General features: G+C 35.0%; 1 protein-coding gene across 7 annotated transcripts in view; it reads left to right on the top strand.

Annotated features, from left to right (window-relative positions):
• agtpbp1 (ATP/GTP binding carboxypeptidase 1) overlaps positions 1 to 12,155 on the top strand; it is a 52,548-nt gene extending 40,393 nt beyond the window's left edge. For all 7 annotated transcript variants that reach the window (XM_048210838.1, XM_048210841.1, XM_048210839.1 and 4 more), the window contains 2 exons: positions 6,953 to 7,122; positions 10,616 to 12,155. In XM_048210838.1, coding sequence (XP_048066795.1) covers positions 6,953 to 7,122; positions 10,616 to 10,790 — 345 coding nt within the window. In that variant the 3' untranslated portion in view covers positions 10,791 to 12,155. The remainder of the gene's footprint in view (positions 1 to 6,952; positions 7,123 to 10,615) is intronic.
• Positions 12,156 to 12,769: the final 614 nt, after the last annotated feature.

Below are 12,769 nucleotides of genomic sequence, written 5' to 3'. Positions count from 1 at the left end.
GTGAGATTAATCTAGATTAAAAAAATTAATCTATGCCCACCACTAGTTAATACATTAACTAAGGTTAACAAATGAACCATATTGTAAAGTGTTACTGAAACTTTTTATTTTTAAGAGTGGAAATGTTAAATTTAGTATCTAGAGTGTTTTACAGTAGCTTTACTTAATTATTCCAAACTTTTGAATGGTAGTGTTCAGATAGACCATGTACACACTGCAGCTGAATTCAGTTGTTAATTCAAGATAACCACATTCTACAACTGAATTAACTCCTGAAAAATGCAGGTAGTGTCAGCCGCATTTACAAAAATTCTACACAGTGTGTACGAAACCAAATCAACACCTAGTTGTCAATGATGTATTTTAACGTGCATCAGAGATGTTTCTCTCTTCTGTACGTATTGGAAATGGAATATTACTATGGTTACCACGGTGTCAATCATTGCAGTTTCGGGAGTGAGTCGTGTTCTGTACACACATGGAAGGATAATTTAGGGGACTCACTCCTGCAATTAAAGGCCCACTGAAGTGCCTTGGAACATGTTTGGAATATGTTGATGTAATTTCCATGGAAACAAGAAGACAGGGCAGGACATATCGAACAGCTCCTCCCCTTTTTAAAATAGCCAATAGCATTTTGTTTATTTCACAGATCGGCCAGAGCCATTGAGTTTGTTAAAGACTCAGTTTCCTCCTAAATATCGAACCGTTTCTCTTCCTAATCTCCTCCATATCACTTTAAAATATATCATTCTGTGCAGAATTCAAATGGGTCCGATTCAATTTGTGTTCTGCACCGACTCGCGCATATCATTTTGTCATTGTTTTGGAGCACTTTAACTTATAGATAAGAGTAAGGCTAACATATTCATACTAAAAGCTAAAAAACTTCAATTTTGATTTCACTTTAAAAGCCGTTGTCACTCCTGAAACTTGACAGTGTGTACGTGGCCTATATACCGTAAAAGTATCTAGATGTACACTACCATTCAAAAGTTTGTAATAATTAAGCTAAGTTAAATTTGCTGTTGTAGTGGTTATGTGTTGGTATGGGGTAGGGTTAAGGGATGTAGAATATGGTCATATGTGCTGTATACGTACTTATAATAAGCCAATATGCTACTAATATGCATGCTAATAATGAAATACTTAATAGTGAATATGTGTTCCCTAATCTAAAGTGTTACCTTTTTTTTCTTTAATGAAATCTCTTATGTTTACCAAGGCTGCATTTATTTGATACAATAAAAGCAATATTACTGTGGAAGATTCTTGGAAATGCATCAGTATTGGAAATGAGAACTGTTTGACATTTAAAGGGTTAGTTCACCCAAAACTGAAAATAATGTCATTTATTACTTACCCTCATGTCGTTCCACCACTGTAAGACCTTCATTCATCTTCAGAACACAAATTAAGATATTTTTGATTAAATCTGATGGCTCAGCGAGGCCTGCATTGCTAGCAATGGTACTTCCTCTCTCAAGATCCATAAAGGTACTAAAACATATTTAAATCAGTTCATGTGAGTACAGTGGTTCTACCTTAATATTATAAAGTGATGAGAATATTTTTTTGTTCGGCAAAAAAACAAAATAACTTTTTAACAATATCTAGTGATGGCTGATTTCAAAACACTGCTTCGGAGCATTCTGAATCTTTTGTGTCAAATCAGTGATTCAGATCGCATATCAAATCGCCAAACTGCTGAAATCACGTGACTTTGGCGCTCCGAACCACTGAATCAGTTCGTAAACTTCAGAAGCTTCATGAAGCAGCGTTTTGAAATCGGCCATCGGATTTCATCAAAAATATCTTTATTTGTGTTCTGAAGATGAACAAAGGTCTTACGGGTGTGGAACGACATGAGGGTGAGTAATTAATGACAGAATTTTCATTTTTGGGTGAACTAACCCTTTAAAGGGAGCACGAGGGGAAACACCCTCACTCGTCACCAAGTTGAAACAGGTGCTCTGCAATGTTTTTAAAATTAAGTTACATCTCTGGTTTCAGAGACATTCGAAAGTGCAGGAGAAACCTTTCTAGTTTGGCCAAAGAAAACTAGCAAATCTGATATTTAAAAAATATATATTAATATTTATTACAGGTGCACATAAAAAAGTCAAAATTCTTAAAAGATCCTAATATTTTATTTTGTGCAAAGCATGGATGGTTCTAAATTCTGTCACCAATTTAGTTTCTTGTACACCAAATTTAAAACTAAAAATACAGTCACATGAGAGCCAAACAGATATTTTCTTATCCATACCACTGCTTTTTCTAACCGTCTTGATGAATAATGTTTAAATGTCAGTAAATATAAAATGACAGGTTTTCATGATGAATGTGAACAGTAGATGGCGCTAGAGCATGTGTGAAGATGCAGTAGTCTCAGGTCTCTGATAGTGACTCACAGTCTTCTGTCTGTAGGACACATAATGGCGTCTCTGTGAGTTCAAGTAACATGGCTGAAGCTTCTTTTTGTTTAGTATCTGAATTTACCAGTGCCATAACCAACTGAAAATGTACAGTATCTGGATTAGTGTTACATTCTCCTGTAGAGAAACTAAAGCAGCAGCACTATGATCTATAGTTAGTTTTCAGTTCACTATAAAAATGTATGCATACCTGTGTTGGAGCCATCATCTAGTGGTTATGTTCTCTAACACACACGTGTCAAACTCCGCTCCTGGAGGGCCACTGTCCTGCAGAGTGTAGCTCCAACCAGCCCAAAAGCACCTGCCTGGACATTTCTAGTAACCCTGAAGACCTTGATTATCTGGTTCAGGTGCGTTTAATTGGGGTTGGAGCTAAAGTCTGAAGGACAGTGGCCCTCCAGGAACTGAGTTTGATTAACATATGAGCGTTTGATTCGGAAACCGCAAGCTCGCAACCTTTTCTGTCTGCTTATCATTTACTGTCTAATACTGTTTGTATAATTAGTAAGTACTAATGTTTTTTTTTTATGTTTGATTTTCTTCCCTTTGTTTTATTTTAATTCCTGTTCATTTAAGTTTAATTTTTAAGTCAGGTCCACAATGCAGGTTATTGTCCCTTTTAGACTGGAAGAGACCGTCTGACTGACACGTCAAGCAGCCAATCACAGTTCATTTTCTTTATCGGAAGGTTGAAATAGTTCATAAAACAATAACAGACATGGGGCATGGGGGGAAATGACATTTTAAAAACATTTAAATAGTGTCTCTGCAGTCTCTGTGAACAGTTGTACAAAAGACACTTGAAAATTGTTTAAATATTGTGAGCAGAATTTCTGCCCATGCAAAAGTAATTCAGTAAGTGCTGTTTACTTCAGACAAAATTAAGGAAAAAAAGCTGCTTTGTGAATGTGTAGTTTACTTGCTTCTAAGTGCCTCAAACAAAACCCTTTATCACAAACTTTGGAAAATCCAATGATTCATTTTTCATCAGAACCACTCAACCCAGTGCATTGTAAACACGACTTTGCTTCCAGCATGACTGATAAAAACCACCTGTGTGCCTTTCCTCGAGGAAGTTGTGTACAGCCCATCAATTAGATTAGATTTTGCTAAAATGAGAAAGTATTTTTCAGATTTGTGTGCAATATGCATCAGAGATCAGATGATTAGTGCTCGGTCTGTTTAGACACATCAGATTATTCCACCATGTGAAGATAGCTGTTTTTATTTTTGACCATTTATTTTTTATAATATTTTTATTAACTTTATTTAATATTGAAGCTAGTTTCTGCCACAAAATAAAAAATCTCACAATACAATTTTTTTTCTTGCAATTCTGAGTTTATGTTAATTTATTCAGTTTATATATCAGTTTATATCGCAGTTCTGAGAAAAAAGTCAGAATTTCTAGATGCTAGCTCGCAATTGTGAGTTTATAACTAACAACTCTGAGAAGTCTCAATTGTGAGATATAAATGCAATAGCAAAAAAAAAGGCAGAATTGTGAAATAAAAAGTCGCAATTACCTTTTTTTATTTTGTTATTCTGTGGGGGGGAAGAAACTGAATTCTGAGAAAAAAAGTCAAGATGTAAAGTCGCAATTGTGAGAAAAGAGTCTGAATTGTGAGATAAATAGTAATAATTACTTTTATTTGTTCCATGCTGAAAACAAGCTTCTTTGATTTAATCAACAGATTTCATTTTAGTTTTAGTTTTGTGCATGATAATCCTGGTGATCCAAAAAGATAAAGTTATATGTATTATTATATTTTTCAATGAAAAGCTACATTTCTCATTACATTCATTTTTGGATTATTTTTTAGAGATTTCTACCTTACCGGGCTTTCTGGGTAAAAAAAAAAAAAAAAATGCTTCTAGCATGCCGTCTGACATTCAAAATGAAATCAGTGAGGAGATTCTGATCAGATCAGCTACTGTAGTAACAGTGTCACAAATCATCTCACATACATCTTAATGGAATGTTCTGTGTTAATAAAAGTCAAGCTCAATCAACAGCAAATTCTGGCATGATGTAGCCACAAAAATTTGTTTGAATATTTGTCCTGCCTTTTACTTTATCCTTAAAAAAAAGCTGTGGGTTACAGTGAGGCATTTACAATAGAAGTGAATTGGCCCAATTCATAAATATTTAAGTACTCTGTGTTTCAATAGTATAGGCACAAGACATAAACAATATGTTTGTTAACATGATTTTACTGTGACAAAATCGCTTGTGTACCTTTTTATGTGTGAAGTTATATCCAATTTTACCACTTTATTGCCATGGCAACATAGCACCTAAATCCTACAACGTCAATAAAATTGATGTTGCAAATTTTATAGCTTTAATAATGCACAAGATTTAACAGAATAAGTGATTTTATATCATAAGCTTCACATTTCTACATATAAGCTTTCCAGAAATTGGCCCCCACTTCCATTGTAAGTGCCTGACACTCATTACACACGCAGCAGCACACAAACATGCCAGATATTAAAAATAAAATAATTTTATTTTTAAGATTTATTTTAGAAGAATAGCAAATCTAGTTCACAAAGATGAAATACATTAACTTTGACATATTCAATAACATGCTAATATACAGGGCTTGACATGAACTTTTTTGCTCACCAGACACTGTGGCTAGTGGTTTTCCAAAGTTACTAGCCACTCAGCATTTTCACTGGCCACAATTTTGACATCGATACCATGCACTCACTGTAAACCCTAATTCTCAAAATACTTAATTGTTTTGAGTACGACAAACTTAAATTGAATTAGTTCAGTTAAATTAACTGTTATGTGTATTTAGAACTTTCTATTACTTTTGAGTTCACAGCACTGACATATTTCAAGTAAACTGAACCATTTCATTGTTTTGAGTTGTATGAACTTATTTCTTTTAATTTAGACTAACTTAAGTTTAACTGAAACTGGACTGGGATTTCTATTTCCCAGCATGCTTTGTCCATGGCACTCAAAAGGGAGAGTAAATGATAAAATGAAGTGTTATATAATAGTTTTTGTTTTTGTTTTTTTTGTTTTTTGTGCAAGATTAATGGTAAGGGAGATTTAGTAGTGATTCATGTTTTGTTATGCTAATTTAGAAGAGTTTTTGTTAATGTGGGTTTTTGGAGAGTTACCATCATGGTGACAAGTGGTGCATGTGGCTTGGTTTGAGAGCAGGTCAGTTACATGTTTTAAGTTGCTGTACTCATTCAGTAAGAGCTATACCTTGCTATTGTTAATATGTTAGCAAATGAGCAAGTTGGCATTTTTAGAATTTTCTTAGGGTTTACGGTGAAGTAAATAACTCATTTGATTTGCAAGAACTCAAAATAAAAAAGTTAATAAACTAAATATTTTATGTTAATTGCTATCAAAATGTATGAGTTAGCCAACTCAGTACTTCAAGTTAGGAGAAATTAACATGCATGAGTACTACGAACTCAAAACTTGATAGTTCTGCTTACTTAAAATTTGGAACATCATAATAACTCAAAAAATGTGATGTAACTGATTACCTCAAATTTTTTGTGTTAGCCCAACTTATTTGGGTTTACAGTGTGAGAGAAAACTGCCATATAGATATTTTAATATTATCTCATAATTTGGCAGCAGATATATTAGGCTGCTGTCACTTTACGGGAATACTCTCCAACACCAGCATTTTGACATTTATTTTTGTGTGTATTTGACTGTTTATACTCAATAAGCAGCGAAAAAGAACTCAATTTATTACTGAGATGTGGCTTTATGTGCGCACACTTTGTATTATTATGAGTATTATTATGCGCAATATGTGCATGAGTATTGGAAGCTTTTCATATATTTCCTTATCGATATGTATCGAAAAATCGATATTTTTGACAACAGTTCACTTAGTTTATTATTTCAGATGCCTTTTCAAAAGACTACAGTTGAAAATTATATTATATATAATATTTAACAAGGAGTGAATGCGTTACACGCCACTGCTGAAATCTGTATGTACATATGTTATGTATGTATGTATGTAATATATATATCAACAGTAGTCAACATTTGACAAAAACTTTCATCAAAGTTGTCCTAAAACATTCTTCTTAGCACAACTTTGAACTTTTTTGATCCACTTCAAATGTTGACTACTGAATGCATGCATGTATGTGTGTGTGTGTATATGTGTGTATATATATATATATATATATACGCACGCACGCACGCACGCACGCACACACACACACATATAAATATAAATATAAATAAATGTATGTATGTGTCTGGACATGGACATCATGTTCTACTGAACCCGTAATATACCTTGAATTAATTCCTCTATATATATATATATATATATATATAGGAATATATATATTTAGGAATATTATATATATATATATATATAATATTCCTTTATTTGTTTAATTCATCGTGTCTCACCCCTGTTGATAAATGCAACCCAGGTGTCATTTTGCAAACTAATCCTGTACAAATAGTGCTTGTAACAGATAATCTGCGTGTATGTTTGCAGGGTCTACAGATCGGTACAAATGAATTGGAGGAAATGGGCGCTCAGTTTTGTTTGGCTCTGCTCAGGCTAAGACGCTTCACGTCCCCCTTAGAGCTCCACAACCACAACTCCCATCTAGTGGACATGGACAACGACCTGATAGACACACGCAGCATCCCCAACGTCACCAGGTACACGCACACACACTCCAGTACAATGACCATATCCAGCTCAGGGGCGTCCTGTTATTGTGCCGCCGCATGAACCAGCACAAACCGTAGAAGACGCAACAGCTGCCATATCGAATTTCAATACAACATTAAGCAGCTCGGAGCCCATAATGTTCAGAACAATAATAGCCCTGATGTCCATGATGTCAGAAGCTTCTAGATTCTAGAAGCTTCTTGAGAACGTACTTCGGCCCCTCCCAACGTGTGTATTTCTGTAATGGATAAGAACACACACACACGATCTTGCAGCCCTCTTCTAATGGCCGGCACCACTTGAGGAGATGTCGGTCACATGGGGCTCAGCGCACTTGAGTGAAGAGAGAAGCACTCTGCTCATTATAGTCATCTAATCACCTGATCAAAACGCCCGCTAATCCACTTTGAGTCTGCCCCCCCTCCCCTCGGCCTGTCTCGCTCGGATCCAGTTTCTTCCCCCTCACACCATTAAAACCATTAAAAACCCACTAAAACCAGCCAAACCACCAGACCACACATTAAACCATTTAACTGCTTAACAAGAGGGCCATAAAACCATCATCACTCTTAGTAAGGTTATTGTGTTAGGAGAGAGAGATACCGAGCGAGAGGGATGCAGAGAAATGCCTCCTCTGCTGCCACATGAGGTTTTCGACCGCTACCCTACAGGAGTCGTTTGTTGGTTTTGTTGTATTGACCGGTCATTTATTATAGCTCAAACTTAGAGTTAGAGATTTGAACAACCCCCTAACCTAAAGTATTAAACTGTGGCTCATAACTCGTCCCGCTCTGTGTGAATGATGCCTCAAATTGTGTGGCTTGATGAGGAGGGGTGGGAAATCCCATAGACTTACATTGAAGGAGGGTCCCGAGCTATATATAGAGAGCCGAACATCATAAGGACTGGGGGGTGGGCTCTGTTTACTCGGTCCACAATGCACCAACCAACATGGAAAATCTGGAAATATCTGGTAATTTTTAAATTTACATTTCTAAGCTTGTCATGAAAAAAAACTATATGTACAGTTAGGTCCTTATATATTTGCACACGGGCACAATTTTTGTTAATTTAGCTGTTTACCAACATATTCAAGGTACATTTATATTATAAATATGGGCTTAAGGTGTTAGTTCAGCCAAAAATGAAAATTCTGTCATTTATTACTCACCCTCATGTCATTCCACACCTGTAAGACTTTCGTTCATCTTCAGAACACAAATTAAGATATTTTTGATAAAATCCAGTGGCTCAGTGAGGCCTCTATTGACAGCAAGATAATTAACACTTTCAATGTCCAGAAAGCTACTAAAGACTAGGGGTGTGACGAGACAGGTATCTCACGAGACGAGACTCGAGATTGAGTTCACGAGACGAGACAAGATTTTTACACACTATTTTTAAGAAATCCTCAATGGCGAAATACATGACTAGAAAAAATATTCTGCAGGTGTATTTGAAATGATTTAACTAATCATCTTAATGAATGTTCTACTTTCTGAGTATGAATTATCATCTGCAGTAAAAGACAACAATACTCAAGTAATGTAAAAGGTTTTGCCACAAACTCAACTGACTGACTTCTCTTCTGTATGATTTCAGTCTCTTCAGATCTTACTGTACATAATTTATGAGCTTCTACAACTTTTGACCTCCTAACTGAACTCCTCTCCACAAACTGATCATAAAAACAGTATAAATGAAAATGGTAACACTTTACAATAAGGTCTCATTTATTAACATTAACATATTAACCAACATCAACTAACAATGAGAAATATATTTGCTACAGTATTTATTAATCTTTGTTAATGTTAGTTAATAAAAATAGTCATTCGTTGTTAGTTCATGATAGTTCACAGTGCATTAACTAATGTTAACAAATGAAACCTTATTGTTTGTGCTTAATAAGATTAAGAGAAAACTGTTATTCATTCTTATGGTAACACTTTACATTAAGTGCAATCATAATCACACTCTCTCAATATTCAAAGTGCAAATACGACCAAATTTTTCTTTGATACAGAGTTGAGAGATGGTTACAACTACACTGCCCAGCCTAAAATAGCTTTTAAACTGAGAGATATCTGTATGCGTCAGGGAGCCGCTTTCAAAATGCGGGGTATTGACATCGCGTTTGAATGCGTGTTCGCGTTTACTTTCACTTCCAGCGATCGTGAATATGGAGCGGCGGCGACCGGTATCCAACTGAATTAAATGTTTTTTATTTAAATACAAAGCAAAACGATAGTGGATGCGTAATGTAATCGTAGTGGTGGCATATTCTTTCCTAATCATCCTAACCACTCTGTCATGGCAACATCACGAGACTATACTTTTCGCCTTGTCGAGAAATCTCGTCACATTTTAGTCTCGCGAGATCTTGTGACACAAGATCTTGTCACACCCCTACTAAAGACATATTTAAATCAGTCCATGTGATTACAGTGGTTCAACCTTAATGTTATGAAGCGACGAGAATACTTTTTGTGCGCCAAAAAAACAAAATAACAACTTTATTCAACAATATCTAGTGATGGGCGATTTCAAAACACTGCTTCATGAAGCTTCGAAGCTTTATGAATCTTTTGTTTCAAATCAGTGGTTCGGAGCGTGTAAAGTCACGTGAACCATTGAAATTTTGAAACGTTTCGAAACACTTATGACGTAACGAAGCCTCTTTTACTGAAATCACGTGACTTTGGCAGTTTGATACATGCTCCAAAACACTGATTCTAAACAAAAGATTCGTAAAGCTTCATGAAGCAGTGTTTTGAAATCGCCCATCACTAGATATTGTGGAAAAAAGTCCAAATTTTCTGAAGAGACTTGATCGCTTTATATGACGAACAGATTGAATTTAGACATTTAGACACACATATAAACATTCATCAGCTCACACATCAGTTGTGGTAAAGCATGTTTGCTTGGCATGCGAGAACCAATGAGGTTCATTCTCGTTTTACACAGCACATTTGAACTTCAGTGAGAACCAATGAGGTTTGTTCAAGCAAATATGTTTGAGCATCTGTTTATGTTTGCTGATCAATATGTATATGTGAATAAAATCCTAAATTCAATCTGTTCATCATATTAAGCAATCACATCTCTTCAGGAAATTTGGACTAAACCGCTCAATTCACATGGATTAGTTTTGCGATCTTTTTATGAAGTTTTTGAAGCTACAAAATGATAGTTGCATGGACTGTAAATGAAGATCTTCATTTGTGTTTCAAAGATGAACGAAAGCCTTATGTGTTTGGAACGACATGAGGGTGAGTGATGACCATTTTTTCATTTTTGGGTGAACTAACCCTTTAAGGTGGTGTTAATAGAAATGCGGTTAGCTGTTTGTGACCTATGGGAATAAACTGTTCTGTTGTATCTTGTTTCTGTCAGAAGATATGATCTCACATCTCATATACTCATCTTAGCTGACATAATAAATGACAGCCACGTGTCTGTGTGTGTTTCCTGCAGTCACACCACATATGTGTTGGATGAGGATGAGCCAGCGTTCCTGGAGGAAGTGGACTACAGTGCGGAAAGCAATGACGATAATGACCCCGATCTTGACCCCGATCTCCAGGATAACCATGCCCTCCTGGACCCCAGTTCTGACTCAGAGTTCAGCCACCAAGACTCTCTTAACTGAAATCATACCAGGCTCACTTTAGTGTAAGGCTTTAGCTCAACTCACCGGTCGTTTGCCTGTGTTATATGTCACCCGTGTTCGCCTAAACGCCTACTTCATAGAACTTGTTCACGAAACTTGCCTAAATTAGTATAACCAAACCAGAAGATCTGCTTTCTGATAGCAAACATATAATAATGCAGAAGGTCCTTTTGAGATCATGACGCATATAGATGCTTTTCAAGCTATAGCACTCTAAGTAATGTTACATTAATGTCATTATTAAATCATCCTCATGTCGTTCCAAACATGTTCGACTTTTATTCTTCTGTGGAACACAAAAGGAGATGTTATGAAGAATGTTCACACTGCTCCTTCCATACCATGAAAGCATACTGTAACCAGGTGCCGTCAAGGTTCAAAAAAGCACTATAAAAGCATTTTCGTGCTTTAGTCCAGATCTTCTGAAATTTAATTTGTTTTAAGTTACGTTTTATGTTCCACAAAAAAAAAAAAAAGTAATACAGATTTGGAATATGAGGTTGAGTAAATGACAGAAAGAGTGCTGTCAAATCGATTAATCGCATCTAAAATAAAACTTTGGGTTTTACAAACTTTTATTTTAGATTTGACAGCACTAGACAGAACCCACAAATAAAACAGTCTAAAATGTGTAAATGTAATCAAATTATACTCAAAATTATACTAAAATACACAAACTACATTTAAATGTTATGTGCTTAACAGAAAATATAAAAGGTCATTACCATTTCATAAATACCTGTGTTTTCTAAAACACTAGATTTGCATCTCTTTAAGAACAGATTGTACGGCTATAATCCTGATTGTGAACGACGTATGGTCATCTAACAAACCACAATGTCACCTAACTTCACCACGAGGACAGAAGCAACACCTCACAGTACAATAATGCAATCTAATGAATGTAACATCACACTTATTCTCTTGAACACTCACCTGTGTGCTTCCTGATAGGATCACCATGAGGTCGCAGTGCTAGATCTGTAATGTATTTGTGCGGGTGTGTGTTCACGGCACATTTTGTGGCTGCAGTTTCTTTTTAAGTGAGAGAGCTTCTGTATTTTAATTTAGATGTTAATATTTCTTTGTTGCATTTGTATAATTAGTGCATGATTTTTGGAAGTTGCCTTTTTAATTTATTTTATTAGTTTTATTTGTTTATTGGGAGAAAAGAAAGGTAAAATATGATTTTGACAGTGTGTTAGTGTGCTTGTTTGTATTTGTTTGTTTGATGTCAGCAGTTGGCCAAAGTATGTATGTATGGGGTAGAGAAAATAGTTTGGTTGTGTTTGAATGTTTGTCAGTCTTTGAAATTATGGGTAATAAACAACTAAGTTAAGCTGATCCATATACGTTGCATTTGTACTTAACTTGTATTAAATGACTGAATATTTGCCTCCCAAAAAACATACAAAAGTTTCAAGATGTTTGGGGTTAGAAAGATTTTTGTTTTAGTTAATAGTTGTATTCAGCATTTACGCATTAAATTGATCAAAAGTGACAGTCAAGACATTTATAATGTTACAAAAGATTTTTATTTAAAATAAATCTTTTTGAATTTTCTATTCATCAAAGAATAGAACAAAAATATTAAGCAGCACAACTGTTTTCAACACTGACATTAATAAGAAATTTATCTTGAGCACCAAATCAGTATATTAGAATTATTTCTAGATGATCATGTGACACTGAAAACTGGAGTAACTAAAAATATGAAATTATATGATATGTAATTTGCATATGTAATATGATATGCAAATAAATGCAACTTTATTTTTTAAAAGAAACTTTTAAAAACATTTAAAACTTACCGCTCCCAAACTGAAGAGTATTGTAAGTACTAATAATTATTATAGGGATTCAATAGATTACTAGATTACTAGTATAGATTACTGTTTTGATCATGCTTTAAATTAACAAGGTTCAAAAACAGATGCATTAAGGTTTATTGCTGCATC

Source organism: Megalobrama amblycephala, linkage group LG12, assembly GCF_018812025.1.
Source record: "Megalobrama amblycephala isolate DHTTF-2021 linkage group LG12, ASM1881202v1, whole genome shotgun sequence".
In the NCBI taxonomy this organism is placed as follows: domain Eukaryota; kingdom Metazoa; phylum Chordata; class Actinopteri; order Cypriniformes; family Xenocyprididae; genus Megalobrama; species Megalobrama amblycephala.
This window is presented reverse-complemented; position numbering and strand designations above follow the sequence as displayed.